The sequence below is a fragment of the Gnatocerus cornutus genome, chromosome 9, assembly GCF_029298725.1.
Source record: "Gnatocerus cornutus isolate USDA-ARS CGAHR chromosome 9, icGnaCorn1.1, whole genome shotgun sequence".
NCBI lineage: Eukaryota > Metazoa > Arthropoda > Insecta > Coleoptera > Tenebrionidae > Gnatocerus > Gnatocerus cornutus.
The window spans coordinates 7443953-7465115 of NC_142241.1; the positions used below are offsets into that span (position 1 = coordinate 7443953).

A 21163-nucleotide genomic window follows, 5' to 3' on the forward strand; every position below is an offset into this window, starting at 1 on the left:
GCTTGGAATTTATTTCCTAAAAATTCTTTCCTCCGCAATCTAATCTTATCACTCTCAAGTGCTCATCTCCTCATAATACAGAATTGTTTACTGCAACGTCTTCGAGAGTGCACACCAGATCATCAAGAGAAAAAGAAAATTATGGCGGCTCGGCACCGCTTCGGAGGAAACGATGAAGAGACCGAACCTCTTTACTCGTCCCAAATGTAAGTCCCACTAAAAAATAAAAAAATCACATAAACAAAACACAAAATAATTCATGATTTCAGGCAAGAACAAGTCAAACATCCATGGGACCGATTCGAAGACCCCCCGAGGGAAGCCAGCGTCGGTTCAGAAGTCAAAAGAGAGTTTATCGACTTTGGAGTGAAATTCCTAAAAATTGCCACAATTGTGATCGTTTGTGCCGTCGTCTTGGGGGCAGCTGTGGTTTCGAAAGGGACTCTGTTGTTCATGACTTCCCAAATCAAAAAGAACGTAACAAGAAGTTTCTGTAATGAGAACTACAGTAAGTTGTTAAAACGGATATGACGTTTTTATGAATCAATAATTATTAATAACGACTTTATCTCGCGTTTCGAAATCTTTTTTTTGAGTGGTTTTATCGCAAAGACAATACAGGGTCAAGATTAAGAGAGATACGCAGATCTTTATCGCGATGGCGAAATTAAATTGTGCAAGGGCGGGAAAATTCACGTATTTTTTTCCAGATCGAAATCTCCAATTCGTGGTAACAGTCCCACAAGTGGAGCGCGTGCAATGGATCTGGATGCTGATGTTCGCGTACTTCGTGCCAGAATTTGGCACGTGGTTCCGAGCCACCCGCAAATGTCTCTTCAAACACTGGACCATGCCGTCGTTGCTCCAAACGGTTTCACTTTTGATCACAGAGCTCTGTCCGGCTATCGGAAGCGCAATTTTTGTCTACATCGTCCTCCCAGAACTCGACGTTATTAAAGGCGCGATGTTGACCAACGCCATGTGTTTCGTGCCGGGAGTCATCGCCATGTTCTCCAGAAATCCTTGCTCGTTAAACGACGATCTAAAAATGACTCTCGACATTGTTAGTATTGTCGCCCAAGCCTCGAGTTTTGTCATCTGGCCACTGGTGGAAGGAAACGCGACGTTGTACATGATTCCGGTGTCAGTCATCCTCATTTCTCTGGGTTGGTGGGAAAACTTCGTGTCGGAGTCATCTCAGTTACCATTCATCCAGAAGATTGCGAGAAGTAAGAGTCACTTCGAGACAAAGACGTATTTCGTCTACATTTTCATCGCTCCTTTGAAATGCGTTTTCTTCCTGTGTACGGCTTTGGTAATTTTTTATTACCAAGAAAATGATGTGCATTTTCTTTTCGACCTTTTTACCCAGTCGTTTCAAGATCGTACGATCGAGGCGACGACTGTTTTACCCATCTTACCGACCAATATAGAAGATGCCATCCCGAGCGGAACTACTCCTGCCACCATGGATGTTAGTTATCTCACGGCTATTTGGGTGTGGTTGATCAACATCGGTGCAACTTACATCTGTTACGCTTTCGGGAAATTCTCCTGCAAAGTCATGATCCAAGCTGTAGGCTTCGCTTTTCCTATCAACCTCTCCGTACCTGTGCTACTCTCAGGTCTTATCGGCATGTGCGGCATGTACTACCGCAACGAATGTAGTTTTACCACTCACATTCCTGCCTACCTCTTCTTTGAACTTCCGCCTCTCATGTTCCTCGAAGACTTTCTTTCGCAACAACACGCTTGGATTTGGCTGATTTGGTTGTTGTCTCAAGCTTGGATCACCATCCACATTTGGAGTCCCAACTGCGATAAACTTTCAAGTACCGAGCAGTTATTTGTAAGGCCAATGTATGACGCGTTTTTGATCGATCAAAGCATCGCGTTAAATCGACGACGTGACGAATTCCGGAAACACCACAAAGACGAAGACGAAGTGGAAATCAGAGAAATGGAACCCGAGGAATTGAATAACACTGAAGAACAAGACAGCGTTACTAGAATCTACGCTTGTGGAACAATGTGGCACGAAACCGACGAAGAAATGATGGAATTCTTAAAGTCGATCTTTCGCCTGGATCAAGACCAGTGTGCCCATAGAATTGTAAGAGAGACTTTGGGGCTCAAACATGAGAACTACTACGAGTTAGAGAGTGAGTGTAGCAAAAACCGTTACGTTGTAATAATCGAATTTTTGTAGCACACATATTTTTCGATGATGCTTTCGTCCGAACCAGCGAGGCCGACTTGGACCCCCATGTCAACGAGTACGTGGAGAGCCTAGCGTCGATTATGGACGAAGCGGCGTCGAAAGTCCATAAAACGGACGTGCGGGTACGTCCCCCGAAAATATACCCGACTCCTTATGGAGGGCGCCTTGTGTGGACTCTCCCTGGAAAAACCAAGATGGTCGCCCATCTCAAAGACAAAGCGAAAATCAGAGCCAAGAAGCGTTGGTCGCAGTGCATGTACATGTACTATCTTCTCGGTTTCAGGTAACCAAAAGTCTAATTTAGCATCAAATAATAAAATAAAATTTTACTCGTTTACAGATTAGAAGCCAACGACGAACTAAGTCCTGACAGCAAAGAACTAAGAGGCGAAAATACGTACATTCTGGCTCTAGACGGCGACATCGATTTCCAACCCGAAGCTCTCCACTTACTAGTCGATTACATGAAGAAAAACAAGAGTCTAGGAGCCGCGTGCGGTCGTATCCACCCTGTTGGAAGCGGCGGCATGGTCTGGTACCAAATGTTCGAATACGCCGTTGGTCATTGGCTACAAAAAGCCACTGAACACGTAATCGGCTGTGTCTTGTGTAGCCCTGGCTGCTTCTCACTCTTCAGAGGAAAAGCTTTGATGGACAAAAGCGTGATGAAAAAATACACCACTAGAGCGACACAAGCGACGCATTTCGTTCAATACGATCAAGGTGAAGATCGCTGGTTGTGCACTCTTCTGCTTCAAAGAGGGTATCGAGTGGAATATTCAGCCGCCTCCGACGCTTTTACTCACTGTCCGGAAGGTTTTAATGAGTTTTACAATCAGAGAAGACGTTGGATGCCCTCCACCATGGCTAACATTCTAGATCTGCTAACCGACTATGAACACACCGTCAAGATTAACGAAAATATATCAATGTTGTACATCTTCTACCAAATCATTCTTTTGGTCGGTACGGTCATTGGTCCTGGCACTATTTTCCTTATGTTGGTAGGAGCGTTTGTCGCGGCTTTCGGTCTAGACCAATGGAGCAGCTTCTTTTGGAATCTAGTCCCAATTGCTATATTCATTTTAGTTTGCGCGACTTGTAGTTCGGACGTCCAATTGTTCTTCGCTGGCCTCATCAGTGCGGTTTATGGTTTGATCATGATGGCTGTGGTCGTCGGTGTGATGCTGCAAATTAGTGAAGACGGCTTTTTAGCACCCTCGTCATTATTCTTCTTTTGTTTAGCTCTCGAGTTCGTGATAGCCGCCCTCTTACATCCCATGGAATTCAATTGTTTAAAATATGGAGTAGTTTACTACGTCACCGTTCCAAGCATGTACATGTTACTGGTCATTTATTCTGTATTCAACATGAACAACGTCTCGTGGGGAACACGCGAAGTCACCATTGTACCAAAAGATCCAAAAGCTAAGGCTGAAGAGCCAAAGGAAGAGAAACAACCAACAAAGAAAGACAAAGTGTTAAGTTTCTTTGGTGCAGACAGTAACGACAATGAGGGTTCAATCGAATTCTCATGCAACAAACTTTTCAAGGTGATGTGTTGTACTTACAAAGGAACTCCAACCGGACCCTTCACAGAAATTCAGGATTCTCTGAAGCTTCTGAATAATAAAATTGATGCTCTCGAGAAAAATCAGAGTATTGAGTTTAGATCGCCTCTGAACAGCACCACGACATTTATGGAAGGCTCAAAAGCCACAGTGAAGAACGCAGGTCTCGATGATTACTCAGATTCAGTACTGGAATCAAATTCTTTATCATCGGAAGAAGTGATGGAAAACAGTTGGTTTTACGACGGGCCTTTAATCAGAGGTGAAGTCCATTACTTGAACAGGAAAGAAGAAAACTTCTGGAACGAATTAATTGAACGCTACCTTCACCCTATTGAAGACGATAAAAAAGAAGTTTCTGCGAAACTCAAAGACCTACGCGACAAAATGGTTTTCACTTTCTTGATGCTAAACTCTTTGTTCGTCCTCGTCATTTTTTTGCTCACGCTTAAAAAAGACCTACTTCATCTCGACTGGCCCATTGATCCAAAAATGAACTTCACGTATTACGACTCCACGAACGAAGTAAGTAAACCTCAGCAACTGTGATCCTCTTACAAAATATTTTCCAGTTCGATGTCAGCATGACTTACCTCCAACTCGAACCGATCGGTTTTGTTTTTCTGATTTTCTTTGCTCTCCTTATGGTGGTACAGTTCTTGGCGATGTTGGTCCACCGTTTCGGGACTTTCTCGCAAGTTCTTACTAAAACTCACTTGGACTTCAACTTATTTAATAAATCAGTTGAAAGCATGACGATGGAAGAACTGAAATCGCGCGATCCTCTAAAAATTGTAGCAGATCTCCAGAAATTGCAAGGAATCAACAACGAACACGAAGACGACAGTGAGGTTCCTGTTGAGTTTAGGAAAACTGCCAGTAATCTAGCGAAGGCGCCGGCAGGAGGCTCGGAAAAACCGATTTTCTTCTTAGACGAGGCGTTCCATAGGAGAGTTACACAAATTGGTAACGGTGACGCGAGTAAGTTTAGCTGCGAGAGAATTGATGGTGTTAATTTCACCACTTAATTTTCAGACGGAAGAGTCAGCGAATTCCGGAAGAAAAGTGTGGCTTTTGTACAGAGAAGGATGAGCAAACTGCCTGGAAGACACTCCTCGCAACCGCATCGGCCGACAGTTGATTTGAATTTCCCGATTCTTAATTCTAAAGAAAATATTGTTTTCACATCAGACCCAAACAGTTCGGACGTTGAGGCATAAAATATAATAACCCATGTTAATGTAAATGTTATTTAATAAATTATTTGGTAATATAATGATTAAAATAGAAGGAAAGTTTACAAATTAAAGTACTCATACTGGATGAAGATAACAACGTTTAAAACCTCTATTTTCGTAATGAGTCGTTTGTTTGACGCTCTTCATGATTTGATTGAGCTTGACGTCGACCATTTTAAGAAGATCTTCGACGTGGTACTCATGAGCATGTTGACTAAAGACTTCGCAAAGAGTTCTAATGAACCACGTCCCGGTTTTTGGGTCTCTATGAGATAGGAAGCCAGGCAGAGCCGAGTAAGCGATAAGTGCGTTAGTGAGGGCAGTTTTCTTTTGAATTGGTTTGGCGTCGCTTTCGGTGAACTGTTCGTTATCTCCTCTGAAAATGGTAACTAATAAGTGAAAACGCAACATTTGAATAATTAACACACACCTGCAACATTGGAAAAGGAAAATCTTTGGTTTATTCGCCATATACTTGCAGTCAGTCTCGTTAAAGCACGCGATCAATTCTTCAGTCAGCACCCCTTCTTCGTCCAGTCCGAAAACTTCAGTTCCTCCAAGCGTCGTATTTTTCGTGCCATGACTCATGATGACCACAATTGAAATATCTGAGTTTTTCAGCGCGCTACTTTTACTGAAATTCTCTACTTTCATTATCATTCCTTTCCTTTTCAGATCACGTTCAACTACCACATGAAAACCCATTTGTTTAAACAGACTTTTCAAATTCTCGTCATCTAATTTAGCCCCGTGTCTTTCTCCTTTGTCTTTGAACATGATGTTGTTAATAACAAGAACTTCTCCACGGTGCTTTGAATGGGTCTGGTAAGTTGGTATGAAAGCATTTGAATTATCGTGAAATTCTTTGGTTTTTTTTACTACAATTTTCCCGGGAGATAGCGAAGGGGGTACATTCACCACCGGTGACGAAGGGTACGCCGTGGCAGTTTCATAGGGCCTAACTATATTGGTACGTGGTGAAGTGTTGGGAGCGTGTTGAAAACTTCTATAAAGAGGTGACTGTCGGTAAGGACTTTGATAGTTTACGTTTATAGGCTTAGCATCATGCGAAAGATTGTTTCCTATACTAGAACTAGAACTTGGATGTGTGATGGGAAGATATTGCAAACTACCTGCAAATTCTTTTGAATGAAGGACATGCAAATTAAAAATCATACCTAGCGCGGGGGTGGAAGGTACGCGGTCGTCACCACTCACAAACATTGACACCGAACGAGTTTGGTGTTGCACCGTCCTGGAGATACACGTCAAACCTTTGCAAAATTCGTAAGAATACAACTTACCTTGTCGTTGAATAGCTGGTGTGTTTGACAGTCTGGGTGGTCCTACAATGAGAAATAAAAACTTTCTGGCCGAAAATAATTTATGAAAAACTCACGTAATGACCTTTTTTCCCTCACTTTCTTTGTTCTTTTTAGAGAACATTGTGTAACTGTCGCTGGCTCGGAACTGAATGATGATTCAGTGATAAGATAATCCCAACAAAAAAAGAAATGGCGAAATTGTAATTATTTAATGATTAGAAAAGTACCAATCTTGACTTACTCAAGAGACGAGGATTTTTATACTGGTCTGGTACCAACTCACTGAACAACGAATTAAAGTTGCTTGTCTACAAACCACAAAGCAACATGTTTGTCGCCTTATCAGTAAATAACGGCACCATATCAAATACAGATTTCTATATTATTAATTGGAGCAGCGAATTTGGGAATTTTGTAGATTAGATAACGAGATATATTTTTTTTTTCGCGCGAGGCCAATAATATCTGATTGATAACACAATGGTGAAAAAACAGCGAGATTAAATAAAAAAACGATTAGGGTTTTGGCTTCAAATAAAACAACGCTTCATATATAAAAAACTATTAAACAAAATTATTGCAAATTTGCATAATCCTATAAATCATATCAAAGTGCTTGCTTAAACTGAAGCATGATCCCCTCCTCTTCGTAGATCCCCGGATTCAAGTAGCACGCCTTAAAAGCGATATTCATAAAAGTCGATGTCTGTCGAGTCATTTTTTCTGAGATTCGAGTCTTGAGTCCCCGTTCCACCATTTTCAGCATCGATTCTACATCGATTTGGTGGGAATGTTCCATAAAAATTTTACAGATTAGTTCAATGTACCAACAGCCTCGCAAAGTGTCTCGATGCGCCTGAAAACCTAACAAAACAAATCCCGACTGTGATCAACTAGTTGTACCATCAACCATACCTTCCACTGAAGGATGACAGATCATTAAATCGCTGTAGTAGCGCTCGTCCCCGTCGGCAATATCAGGCTTTTTAGTTAAAGCCGAATCGCTTTGAGTATGTTGAGCAAATTGAGTTAAATGATCAACTAGACCGCCTCTGCAAATGTTGAAAATTAAAATCTTAGGTTTGTTCTTGAAGAGAAAGCACGTTTGGTTGTTGAATTGCCTGATGATCCACTCCTCTTCAACGTATTGGCCGTCGCTGCCAACTATCACGGTCTTATTATCAATCTTATCACCGTGGCTCATTATTATCACAATGCCCACGTCCGGGTTGTTTTCGTACTCCCGCGACGTAAACTTTTCAATAACGGTCTTTAGTTCCTACAAACAAAAAATAATACACGCAGTTTCATGATAAGTGCGACATACTGCTGCAGATAGATTCTTGTACATATCTACTGAGAATCCGATTTTTTCAAACAACTCCCTCAAGTTGCTTTCATCGACTTCCGCCCCGAGCCTCGTCTGATGGCGCCCCATGTCGAAAATCACATTATTAACTACCAAAACTTGTCCGCGGTTTTTGGAGCGTGTTTTATAACAATAGTCTTCAGTATCACAGAATTTCGTTGCGTATTTCACGTCGATTTTCAACCGCTCTGTGTATATCACATTGGGAAGAATTGCATCGTCGTCGGGCAATGTAACGCGCGAAGTTACGTGTTTTGGGCGGACTAAAAAAACACCTTTAGAGAATGTTACAAGGGGGTTGACCATACCTGGCTTGTCTTCTAGTTTGTCGGCCAAGTCGTCGTATTTATATTCACGCAGGCCGTCCACTAAACTACAGAAAACTGATGGGGAATTCGTGTTTACTATTTGGAACAGGATACAGCGATTGTTGTGGCGACGATCCTCCTCCTTGGAACCAAAACGATTACATGCACTTTATTTGAAAGCAAATACTTACAATTTTAATGTTGTCCATCATTTTCGTGATTGTGGGGTCCTTGATTGAAAGACTTCGCATTATTCGTTCTAAATCGCAGTCTCTCACCAAGTCGACAAAGTGTCTGTAAATCAGACTTTCTTGCTCCGGCAGCATCGTTCCTATCCTTAATTATAAAATTACGTGAAAAAAGGTACTAAAGGATACTCTCCAGAGAAGAGAAGTTTTCTTAAACACATATTGTTGTGACAATGGACATCAAAACAATAATATAACCTCAAACGTCGCGTCAGTGCTGCCAATACGACAAAATTTATTATTCACTGTTTTTTAATTCAGAGAAAGAAAGTTCAAAATCTTAGTTTTTGTTCATTGTTAGCTCGCACTCCGAAGTACCCAAAACGATTTTGGGGGCTGTACAGCCTCAAATTCAGAAAATAATAACAGGGATTTTAGTGATCATGGTTGGTGTATTTTGTTGGTAATAGTTGCAGTTGCGCAATGTTGTGTTTTTTGTTGTTCTCAAATTCCACTGAACTTGTCATACGCATTGGTAACACTGATTTTTCAAAATTCGGCACTTGATTAGAATTTTCTGCCCAGCAACATGAAATCTAAATCCAAATTCTCGGATAAACTCTCTTGGAAAGTGCCCATATTGGACCACAACTAACTGCAACTACCACTCCTTTTGTTTAATTAGAAAAAAAAACAGTCTCTGATATAAAGTAGGGTGGAAACCGGAACCTCTTTATTCAGTTATGGTGGTCTGATGACACCCGAACCCTGAAACGATTATGGTAACAGTAACTAGAATTCCGCTGTCTCTTGTTCTATGTTTGCCAGCAAATGATGTTGCTTAGACGGTAACCGTGCAGTCTTAGTGCCCCTGCAATGCTAACTTGCCTTTACAGATGAGCTAGATTAGAACTTGCCAAGTCAAAGTCAAAAGGCAAGATAGGGAAACGCAAACGGAAATTCAGTACTCGAGCCACAATGACTCGGCCCCCGAACGAACAAACCCCCACTGTCAAGCTCGTGGTTGTAGGCGATGGCGGTGTCGGTAAAAGTGCCATCACCATCCAATTTTTCCAAAGACTCTTCGTCACCGACTACGACCCTACGATTGAAGATAGCTACTTGCAACACGTCGAAGTAGACGGCCAGTGCTGTATTCTTGATGGTAAGATCAGCGTGGAGATTCACAGATTGTTGAATTTTGTCTTTTAGTTTTAGATACAGCTGGTCAGGAAGAGTTCAGCGCGATGCGGGAGCAGTACATGCGGAAAGGCGACGGTTTTCTTCTAGTTTATTCAGTCACTGATAAAAATAGCTACGAAAATATCGTGAATTTTCATACACAGATTCTCAGGGTCAAAGATAGAGATACGTATCCTATGCTCCTAGTAGCTAACAAAGTTGATCTCGTTCATTTACGGAAAATCACGGAGGAACAAGGGCGGGAACTTGCTCACAAATTGGGAATTCCGTACATAGAGACTAGCGCGAAAGATCCCCCAGTGAATATTGACGCAACTTTTCACGAGGTCGGGGCTCTTATTGTTGGAGTTTTTACTAAATTTGATTTGTAGGTGGTGAGAATCATCAGGAATCAACCCCAATCTGACGATGAGAAGCAGAAAAAGAAGAAACTCGCCAAGTTGGGGAAGTGCGTCATTATTTAAAGACTAGCTGTATGTTATCAGGCCTATATATATTATAGCTTTAAATCAAGTGTTCAATGTAACGCATATTACGCATATTATGGAATTTTGTAAAGAAATGTGGAAAAGTGTCACTTTCCATGTTTTTATAATTTGTTGTGTAAGATTTACTCGGATCAGAGTCGGTAGATTCGTTCGGAACGAAAAAATGAACGCTCCTCTGACTCCGGTCCGAACAATTAAGTCAAGGCCTACGTTTCAGGACTTGGATTTTTGACACTTCAGTTCAAGTCTTTACCCCAAATCGCCATAAACCGTTGTGTATTTTAAGAGGACCAAATCTGCTCATTGCTTCCTTAAAATTCAGAAAATGGCGCACTTTTTTTAACGTCAGGCAGATCATATTGTGATATTTCCAAAGAGGTTTACACAAAAATGTGTTAGTGTGCAATGTTTGTAAGAGTTGAATCCACGATTGTTAAATTTTCGCGACAGCAACCATTATTCAGTGTTGATAGTAGAAGATAGTGTGTAAACTTTCAATGTTAACTTAGTGTGGTAGCAATATTTCAGTGTTATGATTTCAACCATGAAAAAATGTACGGGTATTTAGTTCAGAGGACATTTCTACAAAATTAAGCGCACTTGAAAAGTACGCACACGGCGGACAAGTTGACAGAGTCTCCATTTAGTGTCTCACAAAATGGCGACCCGGTGTCTTAATCACCGCCGGTTCTGATTAGAAGAAAAGAAGTGTTGTTCCTTTTATACCCTAAGTATACACCGGGCCTACTAAGAGTCTCCGACTCGAGTTTTTACGAGGAAATTTTGAATGTTTTACTGATAAAAGTATAAGAAAAAAATAAACACGATCGATTGCTTAAACGATCTTTTCATTCCCTCTGGTCTTTATGAAATTCGCATTATTAATCCGTTGCTCCTGGCAACGACGTGCGCATTCCGTCCCCGTTCCAGTAAGAAATTACAGTCAGGGGATGCAAAGATCAATAATAAAATGAACCGCGGGATATTTCCGCGACAGTGTCCGCATCAAAACGCATGCGTGTACGTAGAACCGTGTAAATCTTGCTGGAACAACAATAATACTGGATGGCCATGTGTTGAACCAAGAATCAGATGGAAGTGGACACCCGTCACGAATTTCCGGTAATTTGCATGCAAGCGGTGATTTATAACTCGCAGGTGTTTTATTAGTAGTGATGTGGAGTGCAGTGGGACCCGTTGATGTTGAGGGTCCAGCACCATCAGCACGTTCCAAACATAGCGCCACTGTTATAGGCGAAAATGTCTACGTCCTCGGAGGTCGCAACGGTAACCTTCCAACTAAAGATTTCTGGAAATACAACTTGAGTAAGTCTTCTTTTAACCCAGCGAACCTCTTCATTCTTGGATTGCAGTGACCGGTAAATGGCAGCTGTTGAAACCTACAGGCGACAAACTCCCTTCTCTCCAAGAACACTCGGCTGTAGCGTACAGAGAGAAAATTTACATCTTCGGAGGAGAGGTAGGCTTCTCCGCAGGTACGGAAACTCCTCTGTGGTGTTACGATATCAAATACAACAGCTGGAGGAAAATTCGCGCTAAAAAAGGAGTGGCGACGCCGCGAGGCCGAAGAGGACACTCTGCTCTAGTTCACCGGGAAAACATGTTAATCTACGGAGGTTATCAGGACCTGCGAGGCTCTTGCAGCGAACTGTGGGCTTTCCATTTCGGTAATTAACTCCTCTCGGTTACAAATCTCTTAAAAGAATTCCTCAGAAACCGAATCGTGGCATCTCCTGTCGTCGTCTCCAACCAGAAACAACACCAATCCAGAAACGTATCCTTTGCCTCGACATAAACACTCCGCGATTCTTCACGATGACGCCATGTGGATTTACGGAGGAATGACTGACCTCCAAGAACGGAGCGACTTGTGGAAATGGGACACAGTCTCCAAAAAATGGAGCATTATTAAATCCAAGATCAATCCGGGTCCTTTACACAGTCACGCCGTTTGCAAACTTCCCTCGGCGATGCTTTTGTTCGGCGGGGAAAGGGGCGGACACCCCACCAACGAACTGTGGAAGTTCAATTTCAGTGAGTTGATGGAAATTACTCTACTCAATTAACCTAAACTTTGATTTGTTAGGTGTGGAAAGCTGGGAGAAGCTCATCATATCTGGCCTCAAGCCGCAGCCTCGCTCAGAGAGCATCGCTTTCGCCGTCTCCGAACTCTCCTTCACCGATTCCTCGCTGAGAGTCCGCTCGCGTACGTGCATCTCCGCTGATCGCAGTAACCGCCACTCTTCATATCTTCCAAACAATCGAGTCGCTCCTTGTGAAAAAACCTACGTTTTCCAGCCGTCGCAAACCAACTATACTGATGGCAGCGAGCTCGCAGCTGATGACAAACCGATCCGAGGCCTCCTCCAGGAAATCTCGAAGATTTCCCGCCTCAATAGTAAATGTAGCTATACCGTCCTTACCGGCTGCACTACTGACAGCACGGAAAGTCTTCTGAAGCAGCACGCTAGTACCGAGGAGGACCTCACGACTCGTACCATGGTAAAGTCGAAGTCTGCGTACATCATCAAGAAGAAAAGCGATACCGAAGATAAGCGAAGGAGTGAAAAGATGTCGCGTGAGCCCATCTCGGTACCGAATTTTACCGCGCTGACGCTTCCAACTCCGGTGCTGACGCCGGTGGAAGCCACCAAGTTGGTGTATTTAGACACCGATGATGAGAACGAGATCATGAATGAGAACATACAGCTCAAGGAAGGTAATCCTCCGAAACGAGGTGAAAGCTACAATTCGCATCTTGGCTACGCGGATAATCCTCTCTATCAACACATGATGAAACTACGAAACGAAGAAAACGTGTCGTCAACGTCGGACTACGCGAGTATCGAAACAGTGAACCGATTGTCTTCAGCGAGCACCTACAGTGTCAAGACAAACCAGGAAGAGAACATGAAGAATAAAGAGAAAGAAGGACCGTTCGGGTTTTGTAATCCGAACTACATGGGACCTGATATCAAAGCTCTGCTCAACGACACGAAAAGTCATGTCAGCTCAGAAGAAGACCTGTTAGAACTACAAGACTACAACGGACTCATCAACAAGAACACGAAAGTTTTCTACCGGAGTTCCTTACGCAATCATCCTTCCAACTATCCGACCACGCAACGTCCGAAAGATCCAAAGCGGAGAGCACACAGCGCAGGCAGAGCTGAACGGAACCGCATCGAAAAGACAGTCATAGAAACAGATTTTGGGAAGATAGTCGACCATTACGTTCCTCTATATGTTTACATCGTCGGCGGCAAAGAACACGGACAAGTCACGATTTTCCAAAGACCCATCTCGATATGGAAACTCAAACTATTCTAAGCCGAACCATCAGGAAAATGTGCCAAAATCTTCATCTAGTCCCTTTAGTTTAGTTTAGTTGGTACTTTCAGGGTCGCCAATGTTATTAGGTCAAATTTTCTAACGTTTTTAAACCTAGTCGAAACGAGGAAATTCACAGAAATTCGTCCATGTTGTGATCTACATTCGGAACAATAATAACTATTTTCGGACGAAGCCTTTTAGATTTAGAAAAAGTGCAATATATTTTCAACAGACTAGTGTAGGCGAACACAGTATAGTTTGTGGTGTTTCGTTCCAGAGTTGTTGAAATTGTTCTTTGTAACATCTAATAAAATTTGCAGTGGATGTTCTGGACATGTTTTTTTACAACCTTAAAATACGCCCCTAAACTGAGATATTCGAAAAGAAGAAAAAAAAGTGACCAATTACAACATTTTAGAACAAAGGAGGGCCAAAGACCCACCCTTTCTTCATTGCAAAATGGAGAATATGATTGATATCGGATTAAAACTTAAAAAGAATTAATTTATTGGCTCGGCTTGTCCCTATCTACGGAATTTTTATGACAAAAAACGCACCAACTCGATCGTAACATTGCATTCATTGGCTAGATGTTCAAAGGCGTTGTTTATTGAATTATTTTCTAAGCTAATTAGCTTGTGCATAAAAAAGAATCAATTCATTGGGTGTTGATGACAAAAACGCAGAAAACAAAAGAAGTCGCCAGTCAGGGTTTAATACATACATTTTTCAATAGATTGTGCTGATTGGATGGAAATGACAAAAATGTATTCAATTACAAAATTTCAGGGTAAAAGAGACAAATTTAATAATTTTAAAATTTTATTTGACGACCAAAAATTCTCTAATTTTAATCTAAATCTCAATGCTCTTTAAACTGAACCATCACAATCACAAACGTAAAGAGAACATTAATCATACTAACAATCAGCGTTTTATCAACGTCGAAAAAATTCGCAGCTCTGAACCGCGGTACGAAATTTTTTTCTCCGCTTTCTTTAGCCGTCTTCTCCGCCGCCTCCACCACTGAATCCCACAAGCAAATCAAATAAACGGTGTACCCCTAATAAGAAAATGTAAAAGTTGCTGTTAGTTTAACCTTTTAACTCACTGTGGTAATAACAAGAAAGCAAATATTTGATATAACAACTTCATTGTACTCCTTGTCGTCATTATACAACGAATAATTGTCAAAGCTGTCGTCAAAGTAATTCAATATCTGAAGAATCGTGTACACCACCATCAACATGAAAGACCACCCGAAGACTTTACTGAAGAGCTCAGTGGTGGCGTACAAACCGCGCACATTTAGTTTGAGAGTTTTTACTCTTCTGAAAACCAAGTGAAGGAAACTCTGGAAATAAAACAGAAGGAATGACTGGAAAATCTCAATTCCGTATTGTTTAACGAATTCAAATCCCATCACGTCACTCCAAGCGTACGTGTCGTACATTGTGACCATCCAAAAGAAGACTTGAGTGAGCAAAAATCCCAAATTCTTCTCTTTATTGCGACTCGCTTCGAGTTTCTTCACCAAAACAAACCACTCTTTCCTCATCCAGAAGTTAGGAACGAGGATAATCGTGCAGTTGAATAAAAGCAGCGACAAATCCATCAAAATTGCAATGATTAGCTTGACCGGAATCATAGTCATGTAGTCTTCTTTTTTGAAGATGGTAGTCGCTGTCACGAAAATGGTAAGAAAAAAGAGAAGAGCTGAAGAGTATTTTTTCCCAGTGATGGTGGTGGGTGTCACTGCGAATAAATTACCGATGTACAAGAAACATTCCAACATCCGCATCGTCCTGAAATGGGAACAGGAACAATTAACTCAAACGATTAGCATTGTTTTACAATCATTAACAAAACGGAAATGAGCACCGGTATAAATATTTGGTAAGCATCGTGTGGCAAAAAAATGAAATTCGCGGTTGTGGCCCTTTTGATCGCCTTGAGCGACTGCCGGGTATTCTTTTCAGTTTCATGAATTTGTAATGATTTTCCTTTTCAGACGTACGATTTCTTGCCTGAAAAAGCCGAGTTGTTGTTTTTTAACAGTAGCTTGGTACACAATGTGAATTTCCATTTCGGGAAAGTTAACAGGACGTTTTTAGGAGTGAACGCGTCGTTCGATATCACAAGAGACATAAACGAGAAGTTATACGTATGTTGCATAAATCCGCATTTTTTTGCATGAAAATTGTTGTTTCAGACCACGCTGAAATGTTCTCAATTCTACCACAACGAGTATCGCTTCACTGGGACTCAAGTGACTGCAGATACGTGTAAAATCGAAAGAGCCAATATTTTTTCTTTAAATCAACAGTTCAAGGATGCTCAGTTTGATATCAGTTTGTGCCACATTAGAAAAGTGAGGTTTTTCGTTGTGAAAATTTGAATTTATAATGTTTTTTTAGGGATCTTACAAGCTCGTCAATTTTGCTCCTCAAGCTAAATACTTTCCTTCGTATTTGCCTTTAGGAAAAATTCGAACGAACGTAAGAGTTCACGATGGGCAAAAAATGAACTTGTTTACTTTGAATTGGGACTTCGAAGTCATTCCGTTACAGGGAGATAATTAAAATTGTGTTTGTTCAATTAATTGCGTCATTTTATGGAAGTCGATACAAATATAATTATTTATGAGCACGGAAAACATGTTTTGCAACGTCACCGTCGGGAATTCCAGCATGACGGTGACAGTTTCCTTAGAAGAACGAGAATGGAGATGGGATAAAGAGAAATTTTTATTCAACTTGAACTCAGATTTTAAATCTAATTTGGCGGCGATAAAAAAACAGTTTGTCGATTCTCGCTGGAGATTGTCGAGATTGAAAAAAGACGTGTGGTAATTTTTAGTTTTCGGGAATTTCGTAACTAGATCTTGCCAAATTAAAGTGAAAATCGTCTTTAACATGCAATTATGGTAATGATAATTATTCTGGGAAACTCCTGTTCACTTTTGGCTATTAAATTCAATTACGCATTATTTCCCATAAGTTTTCAATGGGTTTTGAACCTGGGAAACGCAGTGTCACTTTTTAAAAACTGTTACGTAAGTGTCCAAATGACCAGAAATTTACGTATTCAAGCGACGCATTCTTTACCACACATTCAATTACATCAAAAAATTTATACAAATAATGAAAAAAAACGCAATTTGTAGACTATTCATCTGAAAAATCCTTGGTTAGAGACCATGACGACAACAACAGGCGCTTCCATTTACAAAGTGTCAGAATTAGACCACGGTCGCTGGACCCAATTATTTTTTAGGAAAAATGGTACCAAAAAAACTCGATTTATGTAAAATCCACAAGAACATTCAAATTTCACACATGTCCGAGTTCAGGGTCGGCGAATTTTTCGATGGTAATCGCTCGACAGTGGGAGAACCAATCTTCTCACTATTAAACCTTCCTCCTCTCGACTTTTGTTAGTGTGTGTTTAGCTGTGCCATAGTTTTCAATCATGTGGAAATTGTTGTTGTTGCTGACAGCGGCGGCGGCTCAAGCAGCTCCTGAAGAAGTTTTCGCGTGGAAAGAAGTGACTTTCGACTGGCCCAATGAAGAAGCCCGAGAAAATGCCGTGAAAAACGGCGACTACGTCCCCGAAAACAACCTGCCACTAGGACTCGACAGATGGAAGGATAAACTTTTCGTCACAGTGCCCAGGTAAATCAGTTGTCCACCTTAACCCAGTTGGGAGACGATATGTTAATTTGGTCTGATTGAGATTCAAGGCGTCTCTGCACTTGCAGATTTCTAACATTTCATAACAATTGCTTCATTACCATAAAAATCGAAGAATTCTCAACGCAAGAATGACTTGCATTAAGAACGAGATGAATGTCAATACTTTCTAAGTTTCAATGTCACGTTCCAGGTGGAAATCGGGGGTGGCAGCGTCGTTGAACTACGTCCCCCTTAACGCCCCAGTTAACAAAACTCATTCTTTGATTCCTTATCCGGATTGGGCTTCCAACACCAACCCCAAAGGCGATGCTAAGCCTCTCGACACTCAAATCGTTTCGACATTCCGCGTCAAAGTCGACTCTTGCGACAGGCTCTGGGTGATGGACACAGGTCTTGCTGATATTTTCGGCGAAGGAAAACAAGTTACTCCCCAAGCAATCGTCGTTTTTGATCTCAAAACCGACAAACTCATCAGAAGGTACAATCTGAAGGACACCGACTTTAAAGAAGACTCGTTCTTTGCTAACATTGTAAGACCTATAAAGCGTCTTACTGATTCTATTTACTAACTGCATTTTTAAGATCGTGGACGTTAACCCCGAGAAATGCGACGAAGCTTTCGCTTATCTCCCCGACTTGGGGGCTTACAGTCTCGTTGTTTATTCCTGGGCCGACAATGACTCCTGGAGAGTCAAACACAACTTCTTCCACTTCGATCCGTTGAAGGGAGATTTCAACGTTGGAGGTGTTAACTTCCAGTGGACGGACGGAGTTTTCGGGGCGGCTTTAGGTGCCAAGCAAGACAACGGTTTCCGCACGTTGTATTTCCACCCGTTAGCGAGCACCAGAGAATTTTCGGTCTCCACACATGTTCTCAGGAACAAAACCGCTGCTACCGATCCTCATAATTACTACGCCTTCAAAGTAAGATTTTCACGTGTCTTGGAGTTGAACTAATTCAATTTTTAGTTGGAAGGAAACCGTGGCGATATGACTCAAGCTTCGGCTTCTGATTTCGATGAAAAAGCGAACGTTTTGTTCTTAACTCAGCTAAACAGAGACGGCGTCGCCTGTTGGAACCCCAAGAAGCCTTTAACTTCGCAGAATTTGGGGTTGGTTGTGCAGGATAAAGAAGCGTTGATTTTCACCAACGATATCAAGGTAAGTGGAGGTGGTGAAGAAGCGAGTTTATTTGGAGTTTTTGTAGCTGGACGCTGAAAGAAACTTGTGGATTCTTTCTGACAGGATGCCCGTTTTCCTGTACAGGAAACTTGATCCCGCACAGGTTAATTACAGGATTCTCAAAGCACCGGTGGATGACCTCATCAAAAATTCCGTGTGCGCTGCTTAATTTTCAGTTATATAGGGATTTTTGTTTTATTTTCGCCCGGTGAAAGTATTGACGAGCCAGGGTGACCTGACAGTTTTTAATAAATTAAGAGGCAAACAGGCACAAATAAAATAAAAATTACTATTTGACTGTCTACGTTCAGCAGAACCCAGTACTTATTTTTTTTATAATTAAAGAATACTATTAATAATAACTCCTTGAGTTTAATTAAGACCTCCAAAATTATTGGCCTTTCCTAAAACCTATCAAAATTTTAGCGTCCCAGTGAATCCCAAATTATGCGTAACTAGGAAATCACGGAACGGTAATAACCATGTCCGTGCTTAAACCTACAATTAGAAAAACCTGTGATTACACCTGATATGTAATTAATTATTGTCTATATAAAAGCGACCCGCTCGGACTTTTTCTTATTCGAAATGTGGCTCAGACTTCTACCGTTTCTCTTTTTAGTTTCAGCAGAAAAAAATGTTATATCAAGATCTGTTGCTTTCATTGACACCATTGCGTTATCTGCCACAATCACAGCTCATATCTGTGGAAGCCGAGGCGAGTTTTAGCGAATTTCTTTCACTTTTTCATAACACTTCTTTACAGAGAGTCAGACTTCGTTCTGGAAGGCACTATCTCAAAAATATCATATAAATGTACTCTCAGATGTTACAAACCAAAGACTTTACACAAATCACTTGTTTATTATCGACATGGCTTGTAATGATTCGTTATCAGTCCTCAAAGAAGCGGAGACTGCGAAACTGTTCAAGCCTCCTTTGAAATGGTTGCTTTACGGAAAAATTTCTCAAGTCTCAGATTTTTCTTTTGGTCTTGATTCTCAAGTTTTCGTACTCAATCCTGAATCAAACGAAATTCTTAGTATTTATAAGTTGTCTCAAGCGGGGGAGTTAATACAGAAGCCTGTCGGGAAACACGAGGATTTTTCAATTTTGGACAGGAGAGATCTGATGGGGGAGACCATCACAGTGTCGTACGTTTTTACGAATCCCAACTCTCTGAATCACTTGGTGGACTACAGGTGGGGGTTCTTCTATGTAACGTCTTTTGTAGCGACTCTTGTAGAGATACCCACATTGATGCTATCAGTAAAACCTTCTATTTATTAACAAACCATCTTTTGGACTACTTGAACGCGAGTCGAACTTTTATCTTTCGATCTACCTGGGGCTATAAAAACGCGACCACGGGAATCTACTCGGGGATGGTGGGAGATTTACAACAAAATGTGGCCCAACTTGGAGGTGATCCGTTCCTTCTAAAACCTCCAGTTTCATGATTTTTTTTTCCAGGGACCCCATTATTCTTCACAGTGGATCGCATCCCAGTCATCGAGTACTTCGCCGACTCTACTAAAACATACCTGAAGTTTGTTTTCAGAGCCCCGCCGCTGTCGTACGTAACAAATGTCTTCACGCTTCCTTTCGATTCATCAGTTTGGCACTATTGCTTCGTGATGGTCGCCATCGTGATCGTTTGCATCTATCTTATTGTTCGTTGGGAGTGGAAAAGTGAGAGATTTCAAGAGAAGCTTGAGCAGTATCCTGATAGTCTTCGTCCAAACTTCTTCGATGTGATTATGATGGAAATCGGGGCTATTACGCAACAAGGGAGTGATGTTGAACCCAAAAGTAACGCGGGGAGGATCATCACAATTTTCACGTTTCTGGCTTTTATGTTTCTTTACACTTCTTACTCGGCTAATATCGTGGCGCTTTTACAATCGACCACTAACAGTATCCGCACTTTGGAGGATCTCTTGAACTCCAGGATACAACTAGGAGTTGAAGATATCGTTTACGCGCATTATTACTTTGAAGTAAGTAATAGCGTGATCATCGTGGAGTTACCATTTTGTTGCAGAACGCCAAAGAACCGCTCCGCAAGGCTATCTATCAACAGAAAGTAGCCCCCAAAGGCCAGAAACCAAATTTCATGAAAGCAGACGAAGGAATCCGCCGCATGCGAGGAGAATTCTTCGCTTTTCACACCGAACTCCACACGGCGTACAAAATCATCAGCGATACGTTCCATGAGTCCGAAAAATGCACTCTGAGAGACATATCTTACGAAAATTTTATTGTGCCGTGGTTATCCATGGAGAAAAATTCGACGTACAAAGAGATAATGAAGATTGGGATGCGGAAAATGCACGAATACGGCGTCAAAGACCGGGAAGTTCGCAATATCTACTCGAGAAAACCACAATGTCACGCTGGTGGCAGCAATTTCGGCAGTGTTGGCCTCATTGACTGCTACTCGGCGTTTTTGATTTTTGCCAGTGGGATTGCCATGGCATTATTTTTATTCGTTTTTGAGATAATAATGAAGAAGTGCGTGACACGTGAGTAGACAGTTCCGGTCACGCATTTCTGCACTAGAGAATAGATAGTTTCACAGTACTTTATCGGGTTTTTAGATAAGGAGTTTTATTCCAAGCTGTTAGGACATCGTAATCTGTTTTTATTTTAAGCTTGAGCGACGTTTTTCCACCGGTAACCTTGTAAGAAATGAATTAACTCAGCGGAGGGCGGCCGCCAAATTTACGTCACATCTGTTAACGAGTTTTTGTTAACAGTTTAACACTTTTCTGGAAAGACCGAAGTGGCCTCAGTGTTTTAAAAATACAAAGTTTTCGACGACTTGAAGATCAACTTGTTTGAAATCTTCAAAAGGGCCTTTCAGTTGCAGTTGCAAAATAAAAAAAAATGCTACTTTAGATGTCAAGCGAATTTTTAGGAAAAAAAATGAGACGTAATAAGAAAAAATAAAAACAATCTATGGGAGTGTCCATGTGCAGCAAAACCTAGCACTTGTTTTGATTCCAAGTATAATAAAAA

At 41.4% G+C, this 21163-nt stretch overlaps 8 protein-coding genes across 11 annotated transcripts; 6 read left to right on the plus strand and 2 right to left on the minus strand.

Moving 5' to 3' along the window:
* The first annotated feature begins 96 nt into the window (after positions 1–96).
* Positions 97–5087, plus strand: LOC148168416 (chitin synthase chs-2-like). Its single transcript, XM_088045469.1, has 7 exons — positions 97–206; positions 270–508; positions 711–2162; positions 2210–2504; positions 2562–4317; positions 4365–4773; positions 4828–5087. Exons 1-7 carry the CDS (start codon positions 142–144, stop codon positions 5010–5012), a joined length of 4401 nt encoding a protein of 1466 aa, XP_087901595.1. The 5' UTR covers positions 97–141; the 3' UTR covers positions 5013–5087.
* On the minus strand, positions 5029–6723 carry LOC148168417 (caspase-6-like). Of its 2 annotated transcripts, XM_088045471.1 has the most exons (6): positions 6597–6723; positions 6430–6500; positions 6335–6376; positions 6209–6285; positions 5461–6163; positions 5029–5406 (listed from the first exon to the last, which is right to left on the minus strand). In XM_088045471.1, the coding sequence occupies exons 2-6, from the start codon at positions 6474–6476 to the stop codon at positions 5106–5108; spliced, it is 1170 nt and encodes a 389-aa protein (XP_087901597.1). In that variant the 5' UTR covers positions 6477–6500; positions 6597–6723; the 3' UTR covers positions 5029–5105. The 2 variants fall into 2 exon arrangements, with proteins under 2 accessions (XP_087901597.1, XP_087901596.1); XM_088045470.1 differs by having other exon boundaries at positions 6430–6723.
* Positions 6724–6901: 178 nt separating this feature from the next.
* LOC148168418 (caspase Dronc-like) lies at positions 6902–8550 on the minus strand. Of its 2 annotated transcripts, XM_088044899.1 has the most exons (5): positions 8224–8544; positions 8033–8174; positions 7683–7987; positions 7271–7634; positions 6902–7219 (listed from the first exon to the last, which is right to left on the minus strand). In XM_088044899.1, the coding sequence occupies exons 1-5, from the start codon at positions 8356–8358 to the stop codon at positions 6963–6965; spliced, it is 1203 nt and encodes a 400-aa protein (XP_087901025.1). In that variant the 5' UTR covers positions 8359–8544; the 3' UTR covers positions 6902–6962. The 2 variants fall into 2 exon arrangements, with proteins under 2 accessions (XP_087901025.1, XP_087901024.1); XM_088044898.1 differs by having other exon boundaries at positions 7683–8174; positions 8224–8550.
* Positions 8551–8908: 358 nt separating this feature from the next.
* LOC148168419 (ras-related protein M-Ras-like) lies at positions 8909–10751 on the plus strand. The gene is made up of 4 exons (XM_088044900.1): positions 8909–9068; positions 9117–9385; positions 9433–9749; positions 9795–10751. Exons 2-4 carry the CDS (start codon positions 9199–9201, stop codon positions 9885–9887), a joined length of 597 nt encoding a protein of 198 aa, XP_087901026.1. The 5' UTR covers positions 8909–9068; positions 9117–9198; the 3' UTR covers positions 9888–10751.
* Positions 10752–10947: 196 nt separating this feature from the next.
* LOC148168420 (uncharacterized) lies at positions 10948–13594 on the plus strand. 2 transcript variants are annotated; one of them, XM_088044896.1, is made up of 5 exons: positions 10948–11033; positions 11082–11237; positions 11285–11599; positions 11646–11966; positions 12019–13594. In XM_088044896.1, the coding sequence occupies exons 2-5, from the start codon at positions 11087–11089 to the stop codon at positions 13260–13262; spliced, it is 2031 nt and encodes a 676-aa protein (XP_087901022.1). In that variant the 5' UTR covers positions 10948–11033; positions 11082–11086; the 3' UTR covers positions 13263–13594. The 2 variants fall into 2 exon arrangements, with proteins under 2 accessions (XP_087901022.1, XP_087901023.1); XM_088044897.1 differs by having other exon boundaries at positions 10949–11033; positions 11085–11237.
* A 1589-nt stretch (positions 13595–15183) lies between these two features.
* LOC148168421 (uncharacterized) lies at positions 15184–15847 on the plus strand. The gene is made up of 4 exons (XM_088046202.1): positions 15184–15231; positions 15277–15429; positions 15478–15636; positions 15683–15847. Exons 1-4 carry the CDS (start codon positions 15184–15186, stop codon positions 15845–15847), a joined length of 525 nt encoding a protein of 174 aa, XP_087902328.1.
* Positions 15848–16636: 789 nt separating this feature from the next.
* On the plus strand, positions 16637–18504 carry yellow-c (L-dopachrome tautomerase yellow-c). The gene is made up of 5 exons (XM_088046053.1): positions 16637–16939; positions 17151–17490; positions 17543–17884; positions 17930–18121; positions 18168–18504. Exons 1-5 carry the CDS (start codon positions 16737–16739, stop codon positions 18309–18311), a joined length of 1221 nt encoding a protein of 406 aa, XP_087902179.1. The 5' UTR covers positions 16637–16736; the 3' UTR covers positions 18312–18504.
* Positions 18505–18624: 120 nt separating this feature from the next.
* Positions 18625–20852, plus strand: LOC148168423 (ionotropic receptor 75a-like). The gene is made up of 6 exons (XM_088046204.1): positions 18625–18658; positions 18702–18860; positions 18909–19344; positions 19389–19567; positions 19616–20142; positions 20187–20852. Exons 1-6 carry the CDS (start codon positions 18625–18627, stop codon positions 20673–20675), a joined length of 1824 nt encoding a protein of 607 aa, XP_087902330.1. The 3' UTR covers positions 20676–20852.
* The last annotated feature ends 311 nt before the right edge of the window (positions 20853–21163 follow it).